This window comes from Trachymyrmex septentrionalis, unplaced genomic scaffold (assembly GCF_001594115.1).
Source record: "Trachymyrmex septentrionalis isolate Tsep2-gDNA-1 unplaced genomic scaffold, Tsep1.0 scaffold22, whole genome shotgun sequence".
Taxonomy (NCBI): domain Eukaryota; kingdom Metazoa; phylum Arthropoda; class Insecta; order Hymenoptera; family Formicidae; genus Trachymyrmex; species Trachymyrmex septentrionalis.
In genome coordinates, this window is record NW_017305375.1 from 1875027 (window position 1) to 1888745 (window position 13719).

General features: G+C 27.5%; 3 protein-coding genes across 3 annotated transcripts in view; all 3 read right to left on the minus strand.

Moving 5' to 3' along the window:
* Positions 1–597: 597 nt before the first annotated feature.
* Positions 598–6752, minus strand: LOC108748218 (odorant receptor 13a-like). The gene is made up of 3 exons (XM_018486251.1): positions 6672–6752; positions 3792–4515; positions 598–809 (listed from the first exon to the last, which is right to left on the minus strand). Exons 1-3 carry the CDS (start codon positions 6750–6752, stop codon positions 598–600), a joined length of 1017 nt encoding a protein of 338 aa, XP_018341753.1.
* A 1785-nt stretch (positions 6753–8537) lies between these two features.
* Positions 8538–10548, minus strand: LOC108748219 (odorant receptor 9a-like). The gene is made up of 3 exons (XM_018486252.1): positions 10425–10548; positions 8960–9190; positions 8538–8878 (listed from the first exon to the last, which is right to left on the minus strand). The coding sequence occupies exons 1-3, from the start codon at positions 10546–10548 to the stop codon at positions 8538–8540; spliced, it is 696 nt and encodes a 231-aa protein (XP_018341754.1).
* Positions 10549–12947: 2399 nt separating this feature from the next.
* Positions 12948–13719, minus strand: part of LOC108748220 — a 2311-nt gene continuing 1539 nt past the window's right edge. The window contains exons 3-4 of the mRNA XM_018486253.1: positions 13382–13612; positions 12948–13288 (exon numbers count right to left, since the gene is read on the minus strand). Coding sequence (XP_018341755.1) covers positions 12948–13288; positions 13382–13612 — 572 coding nt within the window. The remainder of the gene's footprint in view (positions 13289–13381; positions 13613–13719) is intronic.

The window sequence follows — 13719 nt, forward strand, 5'->3', positions numbered from 1 at the left end:
TTAGTCACTACGTTACTTTCTGTGTAGTTCTATTTCAGTTTCGCAATGCAGACGCAACGATGTCGACCGAATTTTATGAATTTTTCCGTTCAAAGTGATATAATAAGTGAGTCATACATGCCTCGTTTTTATTTCATAAGTCAGAAAGTAAAAAGCAAAAATTAAAATATATAATTTCGCAAAATGTTTGTAGGCGAATTATATCATTTACATAAATAAATCGCACGAGAAATTGCATTTTTGAAGACAGAGTTTCTTTCTATATAAGAAGCTGATATAACTGTATAAAAACATGCATATCATTATAATGTATTAAAAGAGATTATACATTTTGTGACTAAAAAAATTTACAATTTACTAATAACAAATTGAATTATAATTTTGAACAATACTTGATATTCAACTATCTATTTTTGCAACAATTAATTTTATTATTATTCTTTTTTAAATGATTAATTGGACATAAAACGAGCACGCTGTGATACAGAATTAATATTGAAAAAAAAAAGAAATATATAGTCTGTATTAAATTCACATTATCTATTAAACATATAAGCAAAGCGTGGAGGGTTAGTATAGTCATTAAAAATGACTATATCAACAATGTCTTTGGCTAGATGTAAAAGCAAACAGTATCTCTCGATTAGCTATTTCAGTTTGTTTCCAATATTCGTTTTTCCTACATCTCTTCGTGGAACAGCAACAGCTCTGTATGTACAGGTAGAGCACTTCTAATTGATCACAGAGATGCATGCAAACACCGAAGAGGAAACATCGGTGCCAATATACCCCGTAGATGTGCTGATTAACTAAAAAAAAATATACATATATATTAAAGAATGCAGATATCGTAGCAAATAATCTAAGCAATAAACAAACAGATCTTTTGAGGCAGTTCCATGCGCATCTCTTTTTGGAGTTAATATGATGTTTTATGAAGATGGCGACGTCGCAAAGGATAGAAATGACCTAATCATTGGTATAATAATAAAATATATGGAATTATCTGAAAGAAGAACGAATTTGCTCACACGTTATATAAACTATCATAATAGTGTGTCGTCATAAAATAAATATGAAGAATTATATAAGATATATTCAAAGAATACGTGTATATTTTTATTAAAAAATTATACTGGATTTACATGTACGTATTTAATTATTAATTTTGTGAACAAATAACAGTTCACAAAATTAATAATTATTCTATCTCAAAGAAGAGAAAACACAAGTACTGAAACTTACAATAAACATTTAATTTATATACAAAGATGGGTGTTTATATACCTATCTTTTAAAATAAGAAAGATCTTTTTATTTTGCTCGCTTGTGTCTAAAAAACATAATATGTACTTCACATGTTAAAGAAAATAACCTATTAATAAATAAGACAATTTTACTTTTAATTAAATAACTTTCTCTTGCATAACTCTGCAATTTATATTATCATAAACAACAATTCTGATAATTGTTAAACACATTTAGACGATTAGATTTATCTCTGCGAGCTATAAAAGGCAGCCCGCAATTTTACAAAATTTCTATCATGATTGAACTGTTATGAGTCGAACAGCCACATTATTCGCTGGAAAGAAAATTTGTGAAATATTTTTTTATTCTACGGTTGCATGACGCTATACATTGCATACATTAGGGTTACGGTGTCATGGAGGGTAAGCACCAGCTAACGCAGTTCATATTTTCACTCATTACTTATCGATTGAACGCATTTCGCTATGCACCCCAACATTGTATATTTCTGTAGCTTTGCGAATTTGTAGCCATTGTACATGGCCGGAAGTGACTATTCGTCATATGTAATTCGTAAAAACCTTATAGCTCTAATACATGTAATTGATTTAATAGTTTAATGATAGAGCATATGTCAGTTTCTTATATAAAATCCCTTTGACCCTTATACAAGGGCAGTGAAACGAAGTACTACCTTTTTTTCAAACTTTTTAATGATTCTTAATATTTAACTAATTAATATGTGCATTGATATAATTTATACTTCCGAAAATTTGAACTATCATTTTCTATAATATTTTCTGGTCATATTTTCAATTAAGAATGTATACTTTTAGTTATAAACTTTTGTTACAACAAATTCGATAATATACTTTTTTTATAACAAATTCAAAGCAAAAACGCAATTTAGTAAAGAATATTATTTATAATACATATACTATTTTCAGTACTGGCTGTATATGAAACACGGCTTCACTTTCATCATGGGATTCCTATTTTGGAGACTCGACTTAAAAAAAAAATCATTTTACTAGAACGGTAGTGAAAGATCACATAATACTACGTCTTTTATACGTCGTCTACAATACATGGAGTGAAAGAAGAAATATTAGGTTGAGTAAAAAGTCATCGCGTATTTTTTAGTTCGAAGTTGTATATACAATATCTTCGTCAATAATGAATGAAATTCAAATTTAAAAAAAGGGTTTTAAAGCTTGAAATCTCTACTTTTAAAAGCTTATCACATTTTTTAAGTTTATATGAGTTTGATAATTTTTACATACCAAAAACTACGAGCTGAAAAAGACGAAAAATTTTCTTCTCACTTTGTAGATTTGTAACGTGTCCAAAACGAATTTGAGAAAATTTTCGATTACCTATCGTGAAAGCTTGATACTTTCCCTACAAAATCGTTTTTTTTTTTAATATTCTTACGACTTTTGATTACTGAGTTATCGCGGATTAAATAAAATAATTATTTTGACTTTAATTGCTCATAACTCCATTAAAAATTGTCGTATCGTATAATTTAAAAAAGAGATTTTTAAAGCTTTACTTTATCAAGATATATTTATATTGTTGGTAAGAAAGTAATTGCGGTTTTTACTGATAGATGTCTTTTAAAAAAACGCGATGACTTTTTACTTGACCTAATAAGAGCAAGGAATTGACCAATAACAGTTAAATGTGAGAAGAATAATCGATTGGTCAATTTCTTTCTGTTATTTCTTATTTCATGTATTGTAGACGACGCATTAATCTATCTTTTGTGATTTTTACTTACGAGAAAATAAATCCCGCTGTCTCCATCTATTGGTATCTATTACATGAACGCTATTTTAGGAAGTAAAGAAAAACCGAATAGAAGGCACAACATTATGAATTTTTTGAAACGTCTAATAATGATGAAATAATGCCATGGAGAGCCTCCAAAATAAAGATGAATAAAGTTTTAATAATATAATTTTGTCCAAAAAGTAAAAAGCGAAATTAAAATTTTTATCAAATATATATACATATATATACATATATATTTCTAACAATATTTATTGAACAAGCATAATTTGTAATACAGAAAAATAAGAAGCGGAAAGTTTCAACACATTTTTAAAACTATCAAGATCCATAACATAGAATTTACCTACTTTTATACGGACGGGTACATTAGCACGAGCTATTATGAAATATACATCCCGTAGAATGTTTATAGGCAAGTCGTACCATTTACTTAAATAAATTGCGTAAGAAATTGCTTGCGTTTTTGACGATAGAGTTTCTCCCATATAGCTGTATATGAACAGCTGTATCATTAATATATTAATAGAGCTTATACTTCTCATGATAAGAACAAAATCACTATTTACCAACGATAGAATAAACTGTAATCCTATAAAATACCCGATATGTAACTATCTATTTTTGTAACAATTATTTTTATTATTCTTTTTTAAACAAATATTTGGAAATAAGTTAAGCATATTTGTGATAAAGAATTATTGAAAAGAGAGAAATATAGAATGTATGTTTTAAATTAAAATTACCTATTAAACATATAAACAAAGCGTGGAGAATCAGCTGAGCAATCAAAATGATATTGAGTACACCAACAATGTCTTTGGCTAGATTTAGAAGCAAACAGTGTCTCTCGATTAGCGTGACCATTTTACTTCGTTTCCAACAACCATTCTTCTTCTTTTCGTGAAACTGCAGCAATTCTTGACTGAGCACTTCCAATTGTCCACAGAGATGCATGCAAACACCAAAGAAGAAAACATCACTGCCAACATTCCCTGTGCATGTACTGATCAGCTGTATAGATTGAAGAATACACATACTGAAGCAAACGATCTGAGCATCGAATGGACAGATCATCTCTTGAGGTAGTTGCATTGCTCGCATCTCTTTCTCAGATTTTGCAATTAACGTTACGTTTTGTGAAGGCATCGTCGCAAAGGATAAAAGTGATTCAACTATTAATGGCATAATGACAAAATATGTGGAACCCATCTGAAAGAAGAAGACAAATCTACCTAGGTTGGTATAGCGAAACATGACTTGCCGATGATCCTGTTTTGTGGTATACGTCCAGTCATTCGATGCGTTGACGAGGTTTTTCAACAAGTTGTCGCGATGCAATCGTATCAGCGCTATCTTTACAATAGTCAAAGTCCCGCATGACGCTAACATGAGGTGATCAATGGCCATAACCAGAGTGACATTGTTGTGAAAACTAATATCCACGCTTATATAAACTATCATCATAGTCTGTCAATATAAAATAAATATATGAAAGAATATAAGATTATCGAAAATAAAAATCGAAGCGTAAGTCGAATGTAAATTAAGAGTAATAGAAGTATCAACTAAACTTTTTAAGAAGCATAAATTGAAATAGCGTTTAAAAAGTAAACCCTCGCTGTTCCAATTTACGCTTTCTAAAAATTTTGTTGACACTTTTGTTACTTTGCCTTTACATTTAACTTATACTCCGATTTTTATTTTTGCCAAGGAAAGAATATATTTTATTAGAAAATTTTATTTGCAATACATATAAACAATAACTGCACAAAATTAATTATTAGTCTATTTTAATCTTGCGCGAACTAGGTGAAAAAAATCAATGAGATTGATTTTTCCATCTGGTTCGTGGAAGTATAACGGTAAAGTATAACATAGTATATAAGATATCCCACATGGCGAATCATGTGTGGGGTATCACACACCCCATGTTATACTTCCATAAATGTACTAATTTAATACGACTAGCAATGTTGCAATTCCGACTACATAACTCTTATAGAAATTTAATACTAGTACTGACCAATTAATTACATATTTTGAGTATTAAAAGTATTGTTAATAGCACTTTTAATCAAAATATGTGATTAATTGGCCAAAATTAGTATTAAATTTCTATAAAGAGCAATTTGAGCCCAGTATTGTGTGTGTGTGTGTGTGTGTGTGTGTGTGTGTGTGTGTGTCAACCTTATCTAATTTATCGAAAATTAAAAAAGATAAAATGTTAACCCTAGTATGATATTGTTATTTTTTATTACCTTCCTTATAACACCAGGATTTGTAAAATCCTGCAACTTTATCACGCTATATCTTTGGACTGAATATGTATTTTTTAGCTTAAAACTGTGAAATTTATACCTCAAAATCAGACAAAGACAGATAAATATGAATAAAAAAAATAACATTCTATTTTCAATTAATTATAATGCTTCAAAAAAATTTTATTGAAAAAATTCGCAAAAAATGACTATTTTGGATAAAAAATTCTCAAATTTTTTAATTTAATGTTTAAGCAAAAACTCATAGAATTTTTTTAGTTGAACCTTTGGATTAACAAAAAAAATAGTACGATATGAATAGCTCAAAAAAGTATAATTATTTGAAAATCGAATATTTTTGACTATCGAAAATCGATAATTTTTGAAAAATCTACATATTTTAAGTTTACGATTAATAAGTAAAATTTTATTATTTGAACAATATAAAAGAATAATAATATAAATCGATAAGGGATTGTACATGTATAAATATTATTATAATATGTATAATTAGGTTTGTTAGGATTTAGTTTAGAGAATGATGCAACATTCGCTCTAAAGTAATAAATCTGCCCCAAGCGATCTCCGAAGACTAATAAAAATTATAAAACTTCTATATATTATATTGAAATATAATTCTTTTAGTTCTACATTTTCGTGTACTTTTATACTATCCGAAACTCAGTAAACGTATATTTAATAAAAAATAAAGAAATACCCAGAACGCCGAAAACTTACAAGCTAATCATATGTAGGTCCCAAGTATCCTTTTGTGCATTCTCATATCGAGAATAACGCAAAAAAAATACTCTTGCAGGCTTATCATATCTATGGACAGTTAAAGTTTTTTTTCAGTTTCTCACACATACACACAATCCAGGTCTTCAATTATATTATAAAAAAGTTACAGCAATGTAAAAAATCGCATAGGATACATTGAACCAATGAATATCATACTAGGGTTAAAACTTGTAATAAATTATTTCCCTGTAAACAATTAAAAATAGCGTTAATGTTATAATTTCACATTCAACAATGTAAATAAATATAACATATATAATATAATAATTACATTGTTGAGTATAAAATTATAAGGTTATGGATATTAATATTTTAGTGTTTTAGTATTTACTGAATTACTATAAATAAATATATACATTGACTAGTGAGTTAACACTTTGATTATGACATATACAAAAGTTAATATTCAATTCTTATCTATCTAACAAAATCTTTTTATATATTTTATTTATCTAAAAAAAAGTATAATATGCACTTCACGTGTTAGAGTAAATAATATATTAATAAATAAAACGGTTTTATTTTTAACTAAATAACTTTCAATTAAATAACACTTAAATTTACCTGTGTGACTATAAGAAACAGCGCACGCAATTTTGCAAAGTTTCTATTATGATCTAAAGGCCATGAACCGAGCGGCCACATTACTCGCTTATACAGAGAAAATTCGCGAGACATTTCTTTGTTCCATGTTTTACATGATGCCATCCTCGCATGTTAAAGATTACGGTGTCATTGAACGTAAGCATTAGGTAACGCAGCTTATGCATTCATTCATTATTGATTGGAGCACATTTCACTATGCACCCCGATGTTGAATATTCTTGTGGCCTTGCACATTTGCAGCCATCACACATGGCAGAAATGACTATTCGTTATATATAATTCGGAAAAACGGACAAATATGTGTCATTGGTCTAACAGCTTAATAATAAGGTACATGTCAGTTTCTCCTATAGGGAGAACTTACCCCTTATAGTCTCACTGCGAAACTTTATCATGAAGAAATAAATTTTTACTTTATATCATCGCGAAATTTGCGACTAAAGAATATTGAAGATCCGAGAGAAGTATATTTGCAAAGATAAGTTTACGAAGATATAGTAAAAAATCATCAGTAGGTAATTCTTTATATTAAAAATTCTTTTCTCAATTTAATATAAGATTTAATTAAAGTTCATTTATAAGCATAATTAACTTTTTATTTTAAAAATATTATTACAAAATATTCAAAATGTTATAATAATAAAATGATATTTTTTATTGTCTTATAATATTATTTTTATAATAATAATAAGCTCTCACTAGTTTAAACTATAAAATGTTTGGAAAGGTATAATTATACTAGAAGTATATAATTAGAAAAATTATATTAAAAATATGCAGTTATTATTTTATAATATCAATTATAAACTTGCGAGATCAAGCTAAAGTCATTCGACGAAAACAGCTGATTGATCGCTAGCACGACTTTTATATCAACTGATCGAAAGTGCGAAAGTGCAAGACAATAGACAATAGAAAACAACTAAACAATTATTTAACCATTCAGCTAATCGGCTCTGCTTTAATTTATTTTCAGAGATTGGAAAACGCGGAAATATTCTTGAACAAGAGAGAGATAAAACTTTGAATCTATATAATTTGTGAAATACTTGATAATAGTTGTCCGTGTTAATCAAGTTGCGATCTGATTAATTTACGTTTACTACACTCGTGAATATTATTTGATCTTGTTTAACATTTGAACAACAAAGATTCCAAAAGTAATCTCATTATCGCATTACTTTATCAAATCTTCTTTTCGATGGTCGCTTCAATCGCACTGTCGACATTGCTTTGATTGCCGCACTATAAGTGTACATTCGCGATTAAAACTGTAAATAGCCATATACAATCATATAAATACAATTTTTGTCAAGTGCATGTCAATCTCGTCGTAAAAAAATTTTTTTTTTAATCAATGTTTGCATCCACTGATTTGTTGATCCCATGTTATGATGTGAACGTTTCCGTCTTTAAGTATACAATTTTAGACATAATTAATATATTTAAATATATTGCAATATTTTTTTTTCTCATATTTTATCAATTGTTTTAAAGAGATAACAAAAACACATTGTTACTATATAAAAGTTAAACATTAGGAAAGAGATTTCATTTTTTATAAAAATGTATAGGCATGATGATTAGAATTAGTTGTAACATATTTAAAAGAAGATTGTATTTTTCTAAATATGTATATATTTTTAATATTATACATAAAAAAAAATTGATTTGGCACAATTGACGATTACACATTATAATTATGATTAACAATTTTATTAAAATAACGTTATAATTAAAATTGATATTTCTTTACAAATCTTTGTCTTGCTAAATCGCCGATTTAGAATTTCTGTAGAATTCTTTTTTTTTATATTTTATATTTTATGTTTCTACCATTACTCGAAGAACAGACAGATACGTAATAGAAGCTTTTAGGATGCTCATGTAGGTTGATAAATTTACCACAATAAAATGTCCAGCTCGCAATGTGACGGGAGATTCTGATCGCATAATGACAAAAAATAAGTTTCTTGTCAATTTTGTGGGAAAATCATACCAGGTGTTTTGATAAACACAAAGTCCTACTTCTTCCATCTGAGATTTTAGATAATCCCCGACAAAACTATATAACGTTAATTGTGACAGAAAAGCACTTTGCACCATTATACTTTTAACTGCCATAGCAGTGTCGTTGTCTTTCAATGCTAGAATAAATTGAAAACCTGAAAAAGAAATTATTTGTTTAATAGATCCTTATAACATAATTCTATATGTTATGAAACAACAAATGATGTAATAATCACCTACTATGCATAATTGTAAACTGATAATAGATAATTGAATTAATAAAATAAAACTAATTGTATCAGCAAGTTCTCTGGCCAATCTTAACAAATAGCTGTGTCTTTTAATTAGTGTGAGAAAACGTTTATAAACTTGCGGCCTCGTAACATCAAAATCGATAAATTTGATTTTCAAAACTTCCACTTGACCGCAAATGTGCAGCGTAATGTTGAGAAACAAAGAGTCGTTACCTTAATAGAAAATTAATTAATACGATGCTGTAATATTATATTAATATACAGATTGATATATGGATATTCAATATTATTTAAAAAATATTATTTCTATACTTATACAAAAAATTAAATTAAAGTATATTGCATTAAAATAGCCAATAATTTTTTTTTTTAATTTTTTACATTTGTATAATTGTATACGTTCTTACTTTCATATCTTATGTGCTACATCTTTATAAACATATTTTTTAATTTTTACAATATATATTTTGTTTTTTTTTTTTTTGCGTAATATACAAAGAGTTCGAAAAATAATGATAAATTTTCTCACAGAATGGACTAAACTGAGAAGAAAAATCCTCCGTCATTTTGCAATTTTCGCAATAGTTAACAAGATATTAATTGCTAAAAATTGCCGAAAAATTGGTCTACAATAGTTTTTTATTCAAATACAATCAACTTTACACAAAAACTACAAAAGACAAAAATTATTTATTTTTTTCTTATAGAACTCTACAAATTTTTTCAGAATTTTTTATTAACTTTTTAGTATTGCATTTTCTCATTTTTACTAACATGAGAAAATACGGTATTAAAAAATTTCAAAAATATTAAAAATTTTTTAGTTCTACGAGAAAAAAATAAACAATTTTTGTTTCTTGCAGTTTTTCTGTAAAGTTGATAGTATTTGGTAAAAATTTATTGAAGACCACTTTTCGGTAATTTTTAGCAATTAATATTTTGTTAACTATTGCGAAAATTGCAAAATGGTAGAGAGTTTTTCTTCTCAGTTCAGTCCATTCTGCCCCCATGCAAAAGATTTATCATTATTTTCCAAACACCATGTATACATACAATACGTATTTATATCCACATTAGAAGTGTATAATTTTTTACAATAAGCCTTCTTAAGCTGATAGTAATATTAAAACATTTAACAATATTAAAATAATTTGTATCTTTTACTTCTTATTTAATTTAAACAAAATCTGTGTTGATTCCATTATTATTTATGCTATCAAAAAACTGATTGGTCTTTAATGTATTTAAAATTATTTAAACAAAGATAATTTTCGTAAAATAATGTCAATTTTCGTAGTGTAATATTATTTATAACAGACAAGAAGGCACAATACACATATTATAGAAATTTTTTTTAATTTCAATTATATAATTTTGCATTTATAAAATGTTCTAAACATTACATAATACAAAAAAATAAACAAAAATATCAAACAGTAAATATTACCATGATTAGTAGTACTTGTTAGAATAAGCGAGATAGCTTCGATGAGACACAAGATTGTATGCATACTTGTTGGAACATTGAAATACTCCAAAGCACATCTTGATGGTACTGTATACTGTAACATGGCTTCACTCGTTATATTTATTTTATTATTAGCATTACCCAAAAAAGGAATTATTGTGTATAGTAGACAACTAAAGTAAGAAAAACACATTAGAAAACAGCAGAGAATTCTTCCCGTAGACGCATGTTTTCGCATAATGGCCCGATGTTTTGCGTTTTTAATCCTCAAATAATCATTTAGAGCAGAGCTATAATTGTTAGTCAAATTCCTTGCGTGAATGCGAAACCATACTGTCTTCAGTATACCAAGTATTCCGCAACAGAGTAACATAAGGCTGTCTACGTTCTGTTCAGCGTTATTGCAGTCCGTGTAGAGTTCGATGGAAGGCAATATTACCATTAGGCTCTGTTGATATGTATAAATTTATATTTTATATAAAGCTTTATGTGTTTAAAAAAGATGCGTCTGCATTCTACTTTGATGAATCTTTATTAATATTAATTGCAAATAATAGTTAGAAACTAATACAAATATAGCTACAATATTCTGTCTATGCATAAAACATAAAAAGATATTAGAATATAAACCAATCTGATTTAAAGATAAAGAATGGTATATAATTATATATTTAAAGATTTAATGTTATCTGCACGAAAAGAATGAGATTTTCCTGAAATATCTAAAAACTTAAATAAAAAACTGAAAATAATTTCATTGAATCATCAAAAAATAATTATGCAGAAAACTCAATGATATGCAATGCTGCAAATAATGTTGACATTCAATGCAATTAGTTTGAGCATCTTATATAATTATTTTGTGCATTTTATGTATTTTAGCCCAACAAAATTATTTTTAGATTTAAATTTTATAGATATTTCAGGAAAACTTTTCTTTCCATGTGTATATCTTTCAAAGTTTTCTTCACTCAGAACTATTCCCTAAATCTAAAAGTATAATTTAATCAACGCAAAAAGAAAACTTTTAACAATTGCAAAATAAACATTCTATTAAATACAACCAATGAGAATTTATTTGCCATTCTATATTCATTTTGTCTTTCTTATACAAATTGTAAAATAAACCATAGAATACATGTAGAATGTATTATACTTAGAATGAATTAGAATTATTATAATTAACTATTATCAAGCATGAATAAGCAACAACAGACATAAAGATTTTAAGAAAAATGATTTTTGTTTGTCAAAACTTCCAAGGGCTTACGATTGTGCTTATTTATGGCCCACTCACGTTATTTCTAGAAAGAAATATTTCACGTTGTCAACGAGACATCTATTGTCCAGGAGTACAGGAGGAGTCAAGCACTTGGTATTGCCATTGCGAAGTTTTGTTTAGGACGATGTGATGTGGAAGATGTTTTACGTATATGTCCTGGGACTATCACGCAACAAGGTTCACTGACATCGAAAAAGATGCATACCACGCAACAGGTAGCAAAGATGCATCGTAAGAGCGAATAGACGTTATAAACTTGAAGTGGCCAAACGCCGATGGGCCACGTTAGCAATTTGAAGGGGATCATTGCGTACGAGACATCGTCTTTCCATCGTATATTCGTCATCGGGACGAGGTAATAACTGTAACTGATGCCAATGACTGATGATTTGCTTCGTACATAGGTGTAATGCCACTATTTCGATTCATTTTTTATTCAGCTAGAGACATATACCCGCTCATCATTCTGCCTACACTCTTAGAGCATTATAGTAAAACATAGAGAATTAGACTTTTATGCAAAATTTCCACTGTTACACAAGAATTTATACGACAAAATAAAATATGATAAATTTTCTAAGGTATCGTTCATCGAATAACTACTTTTTTCATTGCACGAATTGTTAGCTTTATTGTATATATTTCCTTTTGTGTAAGCTCTAATTGTCATAAATCTTATTTCTATTTAGTATCCTTTTAATTGAATAGAGTAGAAATTTTTTAATTCATCCAAAAATAAAAATACACATTGTGCAAATAATTTATTTTTTTAATTTATATTCGCATACTACTCACTATCTCTGTCAGCTATTCGATAAAGAATTATGAATTATGAGTATATAATATAGTATATAACACGTCAAAAATTTTCTATTCTCTTAATTTAGATATATTAATTTAATAATAAGTTAGAATATATGTGTACATATATTATTAATAATTAATATAACATAGAATAATTTGGCATAGATGATTATAATAATTAAACCAGCAACTTTATTTATTAAGACAGTATTTCAATACATCCTTTCTTTTATGCATTTAAATCACTATTAGATTCTAATAATATTATTTTCTTTTATATAAAGTTATATGTGTGTAAAAAAAATATGTTCAAATTCTACTTCAATAATCCGACTACGATAAGTTCTAACTATAAATATAAATATATATTTATAGTTTCTAGAACTGCTATATTTTTTAATTGTATACATTATATTTCACACCTTTACCATTACACGAAGTACAGAGAGATATGAAAGAGATGCTTTCAAGATGCTCACGTAAGTTACCAAATTTACTACGATAAAATTTCCAGCTTGCAAAGCAACGGGGGAATCTGAACACATAAGAATGAATATCATATGTCTTGTTAGCTTTGCAGGAAAATTGTACCAACTGCTTTGATAAATAGAAAGCCCTATTTCCTCCATTTCGGATTTTAAATAATCTCCAATAACACTGTATAAAGTTAATTGTGTTATAAAAGTACTTTGTACCATTATATTTTTTGTAATTAAAACAACGTTGTTTTCACCTAATTGTAAAATAAGTTGAAATCCTAAAAAAAATATTTGTTTAATATAGAATATAGATCTTTATATCATAATACGATTTGCAAAATAATTATAAATAATATGTCATTTACACATACCCATTATGCACAAAAGAATACTGATAATAAATAATTCTATCAGCAAAACAAAACTAATCATTTCGGCAAGTTCTCTGGTCAATTTTATTAAGTATTTATGCCTTTCAATTAGTACGTTGAAACGATCGTAGATATGCAGGTCTTTGATATCAAAATCAAGGAAATTAGCTCTCAGAATTTTCATTTGACCACAAATGTGCAATGTAGCGTTCAGAAACAAAGCGTCATTACCTTTCAATTATCAAAAGAAATAATACAGACTACCAGTCTACTGGTAAACTAATATACTTCTACATACAGAACTGTATTAATACTTTCTTATTATTGCGATTAAAACG

What these genes read in the sequence shown, in the direction of transcription:
- LOC108748218 (XM_018486251.1), bottom strand. Translation starts at nt 6,752, where the DNA reads ATGTGGCCGCTCGGTTCATGGCCTTTAGATCATAATAGAAACTTTGCA. An exon ending in TGTTTCTTATAGTCACACAG is followed by an intron (nt 4,516 to 6,671) that starts GTAAATTTAAGT and finishes TTATATTGACAG; the next exon opens with ACTATGATGATAGTTTATAT. An exon ending in TTTGTTTATATGTTTAATAG is followed by an intron (nt 810 to 3,791) that starts GTAATTTTAATT and finishes ATTTTTTTTTAG; the next exon opens with TTAATCAGCACATCTACGGG.
- LOC108748219 (XM_018486252.1), bottom strand. Translation starts at nt 10,548, where the DNA reads ATGTTACAGTATACAGTACCATCAAGATGTGCTTTGGAGTATTTCAAT. An exon ending in AACAAGTACTACTAATCATG is followed by an intron (nt 9,191 to 10,424) that starts GTAATATTTACT and finishes TTTTCTATTAAG; the next exon opens with GTAACGACTCTTTGTTTCTC. An exon ending in TTTACAATTATGCATAGTAG is followed by an intron (nt 8,879 to 8,959) that starts GTGATTATTACA and finishes TTTCTTTTTCAG; the next exon opens with GTTTTCAATTTATTCTAGCA.